Source organism: Pseudorca crassidens, chromosome 2, assembly GCF_039906515.1.
Source record: "Pseudorca crassidens isolate mPseCra1 chromosome 2, mPseCra1.hap1, whole genome shotgun sequence".
Taxonomy (NCBI): Eukaryota; Metazoa; Chordata; class Mammalia; order Artiodactyla; family Delphinidae; genus Pseudorca; species Pseudorca crassidens.
Window position 1 is genome coordinate 1,057,596 of NC_090297.1, and position 12,468 is coordinate 1,070,063.

General features: G+C 61.4%; 2 protein-coding genes across 4 annotated transcripts in view; one reads left to right on the forward strand and one right to left on the reverse strand.

The window, feature by feature from the left end:
- Positions 1-3,339, forward strand: part of PRKCZ (protein kinase C zeta) — a 97,788-nt gene extending 94,449 nt beyond the window's left edge. For all 3 annotated transcript variants that reach the window (XM_067717744.1, XM_067717745.1, XM_067717746.1), the window contains 2 exons: positions 2,674-2,789; positions 2,943-3,339. In XM_067717744.1, the coding sequence (XP_067573845.1) occupies positions 2,674-2,789; positions 2,943-3,030 (204 nt within the window). In that variant the 3' untranslated portion in view covers positions 3,031-3,339. The remainder of the gene's footprint in view (positions 1-2,673; positions 2,790-2,942) is intronic.
- Positions 3,340-5,059: 1,720 nt separating this feature from the next.
- FAAP20 (FA core complex associated protein 20) lies at positions 5,060-10,746 on the reverse strand. The gene is made up of 4 exons (XM_067717765.1): positions 10,645-10,746; positions 10,255-10,390; positions 9,887-10,173; positions 5,060-6,273 (listed from the first exon to the last, which is right to left on the reverse strand). Exons 1-4 carry the CDS (start codon positions 10,704-10,706, stop codon positions 6,201-6,203), a joined length of 558 nt encoding a protein of 185 aa, XP_067573866.1. The 5' UTR covers positions 10,707-10,746; the 3' UTR covers positions 5,060-6,200.
- Between the last annotated feature and the right edge of the window lie 1,722 nt (positions 10,747-12,468).

A 12,468-nucleotide genomic window follows, 5' to 3' on the forward strand; every position in this document is an offset into this window, starting at 1 on the left:
GCTTCGCGCGTGGCCCCTAGCAGCAACGGCCTCCTCTGCTGGGCCTTCGTGATCCCCTCGACGCCCAACATACCAGGTCCGCTCCTGTCTTTGCACAGCTGTGCCCCTCCCCGACCTCCACCGCTCCCTCACCTCTTTCAGGCCATCTCCTCAGAACTGGAGCCGCCACCCCTCACCCCCGTCCTCTGCCAGCCTCTTCTTTCCCATAACACCGCAGGGCTAAGTGGTGGGATGCACAGGACATCACTCGGGTGGCACCGTTCTCGTCCACTGTTTGTTTTTGTTTTTTTTATTTGGTTGCGATGGGTCTTAGTTGTGGGGGTAGGCTCCTTAGTTGTGGCTTGCCAGATCCTTAGTTGCAGCTCGTGGGGTCCTTAGTTGTGGCATGCGAACTCTTAGTTGCGGCATGAGTGTGGGATCTAGTTCTCTGACCAGAGATCAAACCTGGGCCCCCTGCACTGGGAGGGCGGAGTTTTATCAACAGCACCAGCAGGGAAGTCCCTCGTGCACTGCTTTTGACTGAGGGAAGAGGAGGTGACATTGTGTATGGGATACTCCGGGGGGCTTTGCCACGGACTGAGGCAGCCTTGGCCCGCAGAGCAGGGGCAGGGGTGGGGCTGGGCTCAGAGGACCCCAGGCCAGCACCCAGCTGTGCTTGCCTCGTAGTCTTTCTGACTCTTGCTGTTTAAATGTTTCTAAAGCAGCCTGAGACCTGAGGGAGGGAAAATCGTGTAAGAAATGCCCCCTTTTTTCACTTTTCACCAGAATGTATTTCATACATACAGAAGAATACGGAAACTTGCACATGAGAGGAAGTCAGGGAAGAAGGGAAGGCCTTGTGTCCCCGTAACAGTGCCCAGGGCGTGGCCCAACCCTACCAGCTGCCGGGGCCTTGTGACTGCAGTGTGTGCACGGGTGTGCAGACACACGCACGCACACGAACACTGGTGACCCCGCTCTGCCTGCGGGTCGGCCCGTTCCCTCTGCTCCTGCATCCCCTGGGTGACAGACACAGGCGTTCCTCTGCCGGGGCTCTGGCAGGTGCGCTGGTCTCAGCCCTGACACCTGGGCATTACTGGGAAGGATTCGTCTGTTTCTGTGGCATCCTCATTTCATGCACCAACTTCGCCAGCAGAACCTGCGTTCATCCTTCCCAAGTCCCCAGACTTATGGAACATGTTTCAGCATTCCAGGCCCAGTTTGTTTCTCTTGCTATAACTGGAGTTCCTGATGGCTCTGGGTCCCACAGTGCAAAGAGCCGGTGTGAGCTGAGCTGGGCTGGGGGCTTATTTTTGACTCAGCTGTCGCTCGCTCCCCACACGGGGCCTTGGGACAGTTCCACATCTTGGACGGGGTCCCACGGAGGCCCCACCCAGGTGGAGGTTTCCAGGCTCAGCACTCACGCAGACCCTCCAAGGGAAGGGGGCAGCCCGTCCCGAAAGGCTTGGGGCATCCTCTTCCTGAGTCAAGCTGCTCTGGGCGTTGAGAGCTGAGGGCTCCGGGCTGCAGGGCTGGCTGCTGGCTCACACGTGGCTGGTGTGGGTGGGCGCAGACCCCGCGGGGCAGGACCTTACCTCTCACTTACGACTCGATCTGTGTTCTTAGGAGTGCGCCTGGCCCAGCACAGGTGCGCAGCGCACACCTGGGTGGGTTATGTCACCGAGTGTGTGAACGTGGGGGCCGCTCCATCCTCGCCGTCCTCCGTGCTCACTGTGAGCGGTGTGGCGCTGAGTTGCTCTGCCCCAGAGCGCGACTCACCCTCTCTAGGCATGAGCATGTCTCATCCTCCTAAATGTCGAGTAGGAAGCAGAGTCTGGGTCCTGAGACGCCCCATTTCCCACCTGACAAGCGTTTTACTGCCTTGCATCCCATTGGGATTAGAAATACATAGAGGGCTTCCCTGGTGGCACAGTGGTTAAGAATCCGCCTGCCAATCCAGGGGACACAGGTTCGAGCCCTGGTCCAGGAAGATCCCACAAGCCGCGGAGCAACTAAGCCCGTGCGCCAACAGCTACTGAGCCTGAGCTCTAGAGCCCGTGAGCCATGACCACTGAGCCCACGTGCCACAACTACTGAAGCCCGTGCTCCGCAGCAAGAGAAGCCACCGCAATGAGAAGCCCGCGCACTGCAACGAGGAGCAGCCCCCGCCCGCCACAACTAGAGAAAGCCCTTGCAAGGCAATGAAGACCCAATGCAGCCAAAAATAAATTTACATATAAAAAGAAAACCATAGAAATGGCCACTTAAGGCTTTTCTGGGAGAAGGGGTTCCAGTGTGGGCGTCCCTGCCAGGTCCCAGCTCCTTTATGACCTGGGTTCCCAGATTAAGAAAGGAAGAAACTTCCCCAAACTAGCCTCCTTTGGTTTAAGTGGTGGGGCTGCCGAGGGGGGCGCAAACCCCAGATGGCGTAGGATCCCGCGTGGGTGGCCGGACCTTGCGCTCCATCCCAGGTACATCCCGCACGGCCTGCGCTGCCAGCGTTTTTCAGCTCAAGTAGGGTTTTTATGACTGGAAAATCTTCCTGCTGGACTTTAAGAGAAAAACAATCGGTCTTTAAACATGAGGCATATTTAAAGGCGGTCTCTTCTGTTCGATTCCGTGGTTTATGTTTGTGCAAACTCCAAGCGGGCGCTGAGCCGGCGTGCATGGGTCTGACCGCGTGTCTTCTTGCAGCTGGGGAAGAAGCAGGCCCTGCCGCCCTTCCAGCCGCAGATAACGGACGACTACGGCCTGGACAACTTCGACACGCAGTTCACCAGCGAGCCGGTGCAGCTGACCCCGGACGACGAGTAAGACCTGCCGGACGGGCGGGGCGTCCTGAGCGGCGGGGGCGTGGCCGTGGGCGGGTCTCGCGTGGGGGCCGGGGGCGGGGGCGGGGCATCCCGAGCTGCGGGCCGGGGTCTCGCGCGGCCCGTCGAGCCTGCCCTGTCCGGTACCCACAGGGACGTCCTCAAGAGGATCGACCAGTCGGAGTTTGAAGGGTTTGAATACACCCACCCGCTGCTCCTGTCCGCCGAGGAGTCCGCGTGAGGCGCCGCGTTCTTGTCGTGGACGCGGGCAGCCGGTGCGGGCCTGTCCCCGACCACCGCGCATGCATGCATGCCGGGCTGGGTGCTGGCGGCCCGGGCAGAACAGCCCCTCCATGCGGCCCGCGGCCGCCTGCACCAGAGGAACTTGCTTCTTGGGCCTGCGCCGCGGAGGCCGCGGTGCCCGTGTCCGAGGGAGGAAGTGTCCCCGACTTCGAAGGTGCACACTTTCCACAGAAACAGAACTGACCTGCTCCGCCGGGAGAGTTTGCCTGTAACGTCCTGAGGAATAAAGTGTCCCGATGATGTTGAAGCTTCCCTCTGATGCCTTTTTTTCGCGGGTGGCACCCGCCCAGCGTCGCAGGCACAGCCCCACCCGGAGGAGGCGCGGGCCGGGGACCGGAGTGTAAGTGCCTGCGGGGACCCACTGCAATGGAGCATTTTTACGAATTCGGAACATTTTCTAAATCCTGGTAAGTTCCTGTTGTTAATATTTAACAAGTATTTTCATACCGAGCACGTCAGTAGCCCCTGTGGTCTGACGCCCAGGTCCCCCCCTTCACCAGGTGGGCACCGCTGGTCCCGACCCAGGCATTAGACTGACCAGGAAAATTGGATCATAGAGGTTCTAAAACACGGCTCACCAAAGCACCCGTAGACCAAAAAACAAAAAAAATCTGAAAACTAAATCCGCACAAAATATCTTTCTGGAAACACTAAGCAGTGCCTATGTGACGTCTTGTGTTACGTATCAGATTTTGGGAAAATATTTTTATCAGAAATAATGATGCTCAGAATTAGAAATTTTAAAAGATACATGTATGATGGGTCCTAAGCCTTAAAGTGAAACAGTAAATCTGGAATACCCTCACACACGCATCTCTGGGCACGGCTCACCCCCACTTCCCATAATCTGCAAAGGGGGCGCGTGTCACTCGGCCACCCTCGTAAGTGAAAAGCCAAACCCGAGGTTTTCTAGAACGAGGTAGATCGTGGGTTTGCAAGTCCCTGACATGTCAGGTGTGGCTCAGGGACAGGCAGAGTGTTGGGGGGGGGGGCAGGGGCCTTGCCCGCCCTCGGGGACAGCAGTCCCCGGATGTCCCACATCGCCACACACCCCTAGGCCTTGCTTCTCTCCATGTGTCTGCGGCCTCGGGCGGATCACGGTAATTAAAGGATAACAGAGAAGCTGCGGCCTCACCGTGACCCTCCGCAGACACGCCAGCCTCCCCAGGCCCCTGACCCCGGTGGCAGAGCAGTGTCCATGGAACGTGTAGGCTTGTCCCAACCAGCACCCCAGTTGTGACCAGGACCCACCTCCAGAGACGGAAATGAGGGACCACGGACCAGAGTCAGAGCTGCCTGGGCCTGAGGGGCGTGGCAGCCCCGCGGTGACGTCGTCCTGGAGCCACGCGTGAGGGCTGCGAGGTCGCCTGGGCGGGGGAGACCCCGCTTGCCCAGGACAGGGTCACGGACGGCCTCAGGAGCCCCCTTCCTCCCAACAGGGGTCGCGTGCTGCATCGGGTATGGTGACATCTTTGCTCAGACAGCACAGGGGCCACGGATCTGTTCAAACCTAAGGCATTTATATCAAGGTTGCGGTGCTGCCAAACAGCTTCCCGGTCACCAGTGCGGCCGCTCGTGTGCAAGACATGTGCGTGGCCTGTGCTCCTGGGGAGGGGAGATTTTGTGCAGAGTCACTTGTTTTTATAAATTGAAGGCGAAGGGTGTGCTGAGGCGGGGTTTGGAAACAAATCATTAACATTTTCCAGCGGCTCCAGTCACAATACGGTGTCCTTTTGATACGGTTCTTGGAAACTGGGGCCGTCAGAACTGTAAAGAGGTAACCGCGTCCCTGTGGTTTGTACAGTGAATGGCGGCGCACGTGGCCATGGCTTTCCTCCTGCAGAGGGGGTGCCCACCGAGGCCACACCCGCTCGTGTCTTGCACATTATTAAAGACGTTAATGACAGTGCGTGCTGTTGTCGTTTTCATTAGAAGTAGGCGTCGCCAGGAGCAAAGGCTCCTGAAGCCACTTTTGAAAAACAGATTTTATTTTTCAGAGCAGTTTTAGGTTCGCAGCAAGAGTGAGGGTACGGTACAGAGTTCGCACGCGCCCCCCCGCCCCGCTGCCGCCTCCGTCTCCCAGCATCCCCGTAGAGGGTGCATTTGCTACCAGGGAAGAACCTGCTCTGCTGCATCACCTGGGAGCAGTACATTCTGTGGGTTTGGACCCAGGCTTGATACACGTGTTGCGTAACCACCCTTGTAGTTCAGAGTGTTTTCCTGCCCTAAAACTCCCCTGTGCTCTGCCTGTCTCTGCCCTCTCCCCGCCAGCCCCTGGGGACCACTGGTCTTTCTTTTCACCGTCTCCATGGCTTTTGCCTGTCCCAGAAGGTCCTAGAGTTGGAACCACACGTGTAGCCTTTTCACATCGGCGTCTTTCACTGAGAAATGTGCACTGCCGCTTCCTCTGTGTCTTTTCATGGCTCGTCTGAAGCCCTTTTTGAAAGGAAAATACCAACTTCTGGGGGTTAACCTTAGGCTTCCACATCCTACCCCCTCCCTCCCACCGGTGCTGCAGCCGCTGTGGCTGTGCTGGAGACGAGGCTCTTCCAGAACCTGTGGGCCAACAGCGCCGGAAGGAAAACTACCCGCACCCGCTCCCTGGCCCTGCTTCCCGTGGGCACTGAGAGCACGAACGAGACACAGCTCACACAAGATGCCGGCAGGCGGGCCTGTCCCTCCCCGTGAATTCCCGACTTGAGGGGAGCTGCTCTGAACCCCTGCGGGTGGTGACAGGCACCAGTGACAGTGTCTTCCTTGCGGGCAGTAACCTACAGCTGCAGAAGGAGCAGGTTCACCCAGGGGTTAAAACACGGTCGTGAAATGGGAGCCAGTCGGAGGTGAGCAAAGCGTCCGTTCTGCCAACCTGGGTACAAATACCGAACGGCTGGTGACACTGTCTGTCACCTGCCTGGGCTGCTCTGTCCACTTCAGTCACCACGCTGCTCAGCATCACCCCAAAAGGAAAAAGGACCCGATGTTTTGGCCTCAACACAGACGCGGGACGTGAACGCCTCACGCTGACGCGCTCTAATACACAGCTTTGGGGGACGCAGAGCGGAGGGGCGGTGGCCCAGCCGGTGGAGGGGGAGCCGTGGGCCGGGCTGCTCACCACACCACGTCGTCCGTGCTCTCCGCCAGGCACTGGGCCAGGTGGCTCTCAATGTCCAGCTGGGTCAGCCTGCGAGGAGAGGAGAGGGTCACGGGCAGGGAGGGCGCCCGGCCAGAGCACGCGACACCCGCTTCACGCCCTTCCTGGGTGCTCACCACGCACCAAAGAGTAGCTGGAGAGAAACCGGGGACGGTGCCCTCGGCTGGCAGAACCAAGGAGGCGGCCCCCCAACCAGAAAGGGCCTTTCCAAACCCTGCTCCTGGGTCCAAGGTCCCCAGGGCGCCCAGAAGGCTTGTTGGATGCCCGTTCCCAGGCTCACCTGGCACCTGCGTCTGAGACTGAGGGGAACCCTGTGTCAGAAAGTCCCAAGTAAAGGGCGTGGGCAAGACACGGGGCCCCCCAGGTGGAGGGCGGGGTCCCCACCCCCCATGGCGGGGGCTCTGTCTCATCAGTCAGACAAGCCCACCAGGTGTGTCCGCACCAACAAATGCCCATGCGTCCCTTCCCTCCTTCCCTCCGAAGTTTTCCTTCGAAAACTACCCGCTTGGCAACCAGAAAAGAAAAGGCGTGAGCGCTGGTGACTAGGAGGGCGGTCACTACGAAGGTGGGCGTGCGCCTCAGACCTGAGAATGTGTCTTCTTCACTCAGGGACTCGGCCCCTCTGGGGAAGAGGACTTCGTGGGGCTCCACGGCCCACGGATCAGCCCCTCGGCATTGGGTGGGGGAGGGGAGAGTGGGCGCCGGTCACAGCGGGCGCCTCCCATCCCTGACCTCGTCTGATGCCATCAAGGAGGAGAGGCCGGGAATGACCGTCCCCCATGTGCTGGTGGCCCGTGTACGGTCAGCTTGCAGCCACGGTGCCCAGAGGGCGGCAGAGCCAGGCGTTCAGCAGACCAAGCTGGTCACCTGGCCAGAGCAGACAGGCCCTTCCCTGCACCACTACGTCCCGGCGCCCAGCCTGAAATGACCTCCTTTCACCGCGTGGCTCGGTGAGCCCGAGGGCCACGGCCTCTCCCCTGATGCACGCCCACGGCGGCCTCTGCTGCTCGCGGGAGCCCCTGCCAGTCTGGGTGGCCTTCTGCTCCCTCCTGGGGATTTGAGGCCCCCGGTCAGTGCCTCCTCGAGTCCCTAGAGGCCCCTCAGCCCGTCCTGGGAAGCAGCTCCTCCACGTGCCTTCTCCGAGGCCACCAGAAGACCCTAAGATCTGGACCGGGTCACCTCGTCTGGGGGCTGCCCGGCACTGTCCCTCGGTGGGGACACAGTCTGGGATTCCCTCACACACCCCAACAGGAGCCTCGTGGCGGGTCCACTTTGCACACTGAGCTTCTGCCTCTGTCTCCCACTCGTGCCCGGTGCGTGGACGGGAGGCCCAGCACAGGAAGGGGCTCTGCTCCGACCCTCCAGGGGCCTCGGAGCGCGTGAGACCCCACGGGCTGGCCTGGGTCTCATCACGCGGACACGGTGCCCATCTGGTTTCCCGTCCTCACGTCAGGTGGCGGGTGAGAGCCAATCTCCGGAACCAGCCCCGAGCTCACGGACCCCGAGGGGCTTTCACACACACGTGGTACATGACGGCCCTCAGGTCAGAGAAGAATCTCAGAGAACAAACGGTTCTGAGTGACCCGGAAAGCGCGAGGCTCCAAGAAAGACAAGCACCGTCTCACTGCCCGTGGCGCCCAGGCCGCCCGCACCTCCCGCGGCCCAGCAGCCCATCCCTCTGCTCCGAGGGGCGGCAGGGCTTCCATCTCTGCCCCAAAACAGTCCCCAGAATCACTGAAAGCAAGTGTGGGACAGTCCCATTTCTGTCTCCTAATGGCCTGACCTGTCCCCTTGCCCCAGGGGTGGAGGGGCGCGGGGGGGGGGGGGCTTTCCACTGTCACCCTGCAGGCTCGGGGTGTGGCCCGGCAAGGGCCCGCTCTCTCCTTCTTAATCAGAGGGAAGAACGTGCTAGAAGCATTCCAGACACGCGGAGGCCTGGACCCAACCGCACTGACACCTACTCTGCAATCCCGAGGCATTCTGCCCAGCCTCAGTCTAACTGCTTAAAGAGCTCAGACTAGAACTTTCTTTCTAACATATCTGGGAGTCCTTTTTTAGACTGTGTAGAAAAACAAGTAATCCAAGAACAAAAGCCACCCCTAGACCGGGACGGAGGGGCTGGGCCGCACGTCTGCTGCCAAGAAGACGTTCTTTCAACGGGAACGAATCAAGAGGACTTCGTATTTTAAAAAGCGTTCATGGCTTCATCAGGACTCGTAGGCAGGGTTGGGGGGACGACTTCCCTGGTGGCGCAGTGGTTAAGAATCCTCTTTCCAATGCTGGGGACACGGGTTCGAGCCCTGGTCGGGGAACTACGATCCCACATGCTGCAGGGCAACTAAGCCCGCGCGCCGCAACAAAAAATCCCATGTGCTGCAACTAAGACCCGATGCACCAAAAATAAACAAATGTTTAAAAAAAAAAAAAAAAACTGGTGAGAGAGCTGGTGTTTGCAGCCCACAACTGTCCTGAAGCATCAGTACAGGCAAGAGACACGTTCGGTGAGACACTGGGTCTGGGAAAAATTTTCCAGCGCTACGAGGAGCACGGGCATCTCAGCGCGGCTGCCACACCCACTGCACCCCCCCCCCCGCCCCCGCCATGCCAGACCTGTGCCGGCTGGGGGGCCTCGCCCACAGGCCCCCCGGGGACAGCCACCTCCTCACCCCTCGCCCTCACTCTCCCCACCCCAAGCCGTCCAGGCCCCCAAAAGCTTGGCTCCAGTGAAGTGTCGCCACTGGAGGAGCCTGGATGTTTGACTGCAGACCTGTGCAGTTTTGTGCCACACGTTTTGATCACTGGTTTGATGACTTTTGTCTGTCATCAGCTGCTAGTTCTATAAGCCACTCCCTTCACCCCCCAGGGCTGGTTTTACTTCTGGAAAACCAAAGACAAGGCACGTAACTGAACCCACTCTCCAGGCCACGGGACACGCAGAGCACGTCCAGCTACCGAAACCGGCCGTCCACCCCCTTCATCCGACCAAACTCCTTCCCGCCGTCCTGACCCCCATGACCCCCCACACACACCTGTGTCCTCGGCTTTGTGACATGTGGCCCACAAGCTGGGCAGTTGGGACTTCTTAGCAAAGTCCAATTCCACCACCCTTACTTTTAAAAAGGTATAAAAGTATACATTAGACTTTTAAAAAGAGATAAGTATCTCTAGACACAGAAATGAAATCTTGTTTTTAAAACTGACAATCCACCCACGGGGGAAGGTGTCCGAGGGGCTGTAACAGAAAACTGCTCAGTGACCCACAGCCTGGACTGGCTCTGGAGGCAGTCCACCCGGGAATGCCAGTCACTTCCCGGTTCCCGGATGTCAGGGTGGACCCGGTTGGAGCCAGAGCCTCCCTGCCCTCATGCTGCAGAGTCTCAGAGGCCCTGTCCAGGAGGCTGCAGCCTGTCACCAGGGCCCCAGGCCGGTGGACCAGGAAGTAGACCCCCAGACCTGCACCCCTGTGCCCTCTGGCTCATCAGCACCGTCTCTGTGCTTTGCCCACTTTTTCTGCGTGAAATATCACTTTAGAATGCCAAAGTCGCGCTCAGTTACCCTAGCTTTCTGAAACTGCCTGTGGTTTCCAGAGAAAGAGCCACCGGGTGGCAGCAGAGGGGAGGGAAGGCCCAGGGGGGCCACTCACCTGGGGGCGAAGACGGCCTGGCACATGGGGCAGCTCTGCAGTGTCGGCAACCCCTCTACGGACGGCTGCTCCTCAGCGCTGGAGGTCCCGCGGGGCTCGGGCGCGGGGTGTCGTTGGGGGGACCAGGCGGAGGACCCCGTGCGCCCCAGGGCCTCGCGGAGCACCCGGTCGCAGTCGCTTGGGTCCCCGCCTCGCCGCGGGGCCGGCGGGAAGGGCGTCCAGGAGAAGGTCTCGGTTCCCACGATGAAGCTTTCCGGGGGCGCGCGCTCAGGGCTGCGCCTGGGCTCCTACAAGACGGGGTCGTCGGACCGCGCCCGCCCCGCCCCAGCCCGAGACCCGGGGCCACGCGGGGACCACTGCACACGCACCTGGCCGGGGAACGCGGGCAGCGGCGGCGGCTCGCCGTCCACGTTCAGCTCCGCACATGCGGCGCGCAGCAGCTCAGCCCACGGCCGCGCACACTCGCCGCCGTCCGGAGGGGAACCGGGGGGCTTGCTCGGGGACCTGGGGCGACGGGGCGGTGAGAACTCAGCCGGCGGGGAGGGCACAGGAGAAAGGACTCAGCGGGGGGGACAGGTGTGCAGCTCGGCGTGGGGAGGTGAGAATTCCGCGGGTGGGGGTCGGGTGGGAAGAGCTGGGGGGGCGGGGCAGGTCCGAGGCGGGCTCGGGGAAGCACGTGGGGACGTGACACCCGGCCACTGCTCGGCCGGGGACACTAGCCTCCCCATTCTCCCTGCTGCCCCCAGCCCCGGCCTCACCGGACCCCCGAGGGTGGCCTCCGGCGGCTCAGTCTCAGTCTCGACCTCTTCGCCGCCTCCATCCGCCCGGAGCCAGCGCGTCCGGCGGAAATGAACGGCCCGCGCGCCGGACCCCGCCCCCAGCACAGACCCCGCCCCCGGCACAGACCCCGCCCCGGGCACTCCCGGCTCGCCAGGGCGGAACCCAACCCAGGACCCCCTAGTCAATCCCCGCACGGCCAGACGTGAGCTGTGGACCCCAACTCCCACCCCCACGTGGGCGCTTGACCCGACCCTGGGGACCCCACGACCTGCTCCGCAGGCCATGAGGTGACCTCCCCTTTGTGGCACTATCGGAGGGTGGTATCCTGACCCCAACCTTTGGGGAGGCGGAGGCCAGGGTTCCTCCGTCCACCGCGGAGGCGGCACTGAGGTCGGGAGGCTGCCTTGCCCTGAGGGAGTCATTTTCCAGCTGAGCCGGGGGATGCCGCCCTCACCCCTCAGGCCTGGGGTCTGCAGCGGCTTCTAGGAGGAGGAACTGCGCGGGAAGACAGCTGGGGGTCCTGGCGTCCCCACCCGCCGCTTCCAGGCCTGATCTAGCTCTGCCACCTCCCTTTGCATCGGCAGCCCTGAGCCTGGGCGTCCAGCTCTGACGACCCGGGCGATCCTTCCCCGTTTCCTTACAAAAGGAAGGAGCTTAGTTCCCTTAATTAAGAAATAGAGGGACTTCCCTGGTGGTCCAACGGTTAAGACTCCGCGCTCCCAATGCGGGGTGGGGGTGGGGGTGGGGTGGGGCCTGGGTTCGATCCCTGGTCAGGGACCTAGAGCTCGTGTGCCGCAACTAAGACCTGGTGCAGCCAAATAAGTAAATAAATAAAAAGCAATGTGAGACGACCAAGTGCAGCGCCCGAGTCCTGGGCCAGGGGCGGGGGCCTGGAGGTGGAGGGCCTTTGAGGGGGCTTCTGTGACACCCCGGGCGCCAGGCATTCTCGTCCAGTGACCTTGCAATCCGCCACGTGGTGGCAGCAGACGCCCAGGCACCCTCGGCCACTCCTGTCGGTGCAGAGTTTGTGCCCTGGGGGCCCCAGGATGGGACTGAGGTGTGCAGGACGAGCCGGGTGGTGGTGGGGTTCCCAGACACGGCACCACTGGCTCTGGCTTCAGCTTCCGCTGCTTCAGAGCCTCTCCTGGAACTGTCACCGCGCCTCTGAGCGCCAGCCGTGGGGACTTCCAGGAGGAACGCAGGCAGACGGGGCCCCAGCAGGCCTCGACGGCCGGCGCGTGCCCCACTGTCGGGCCGTTCTGGGAAGCCGCATGGGGACATCTGTGTGAGCAGCTGCTCCTCCCCCGCAGGGCTCTGGGAACTGAGCCCTGGGGTCTTCAGCGTCCTGGCCTCTGCCTGTACAGACCTCACACAGCCGACGCCCCAGCCCAAGACAGACAGCTTGAGGCAGGAGCAGGGAGGGTCTCAGGTGCCCCGAGGAGGTGCAGGCCCCGGTGGCTGTCAGGGCCTGGCTGAGCCTGGCTCTGGCCTTCAGCACAGCGGGTGGGGGGCACTCATGCTCCTTTGGCCTTAACCACGCCAAAGGGCCTCATTTACCCTGGGCTGCTGGGGGGTGCATGGGATCTAGACCCCAGGCCAGGCAGAACAGAGGCCCTCGGGATCCATGCTCTGGGGATGGCAGAGCCAGAGCGACATGTCAAAGCTGTCTCCTGGGGGCTTCTCCTCTCTGGTTTCATCCGGCTGCTGGGGATTAACTCCCCCATCGCCACTGAGACCTACAGCCGGGGACACTTCCACCGAGAACAGAGCCGGGGTGACCCGTATGCCTGCTCGCGGCAGGT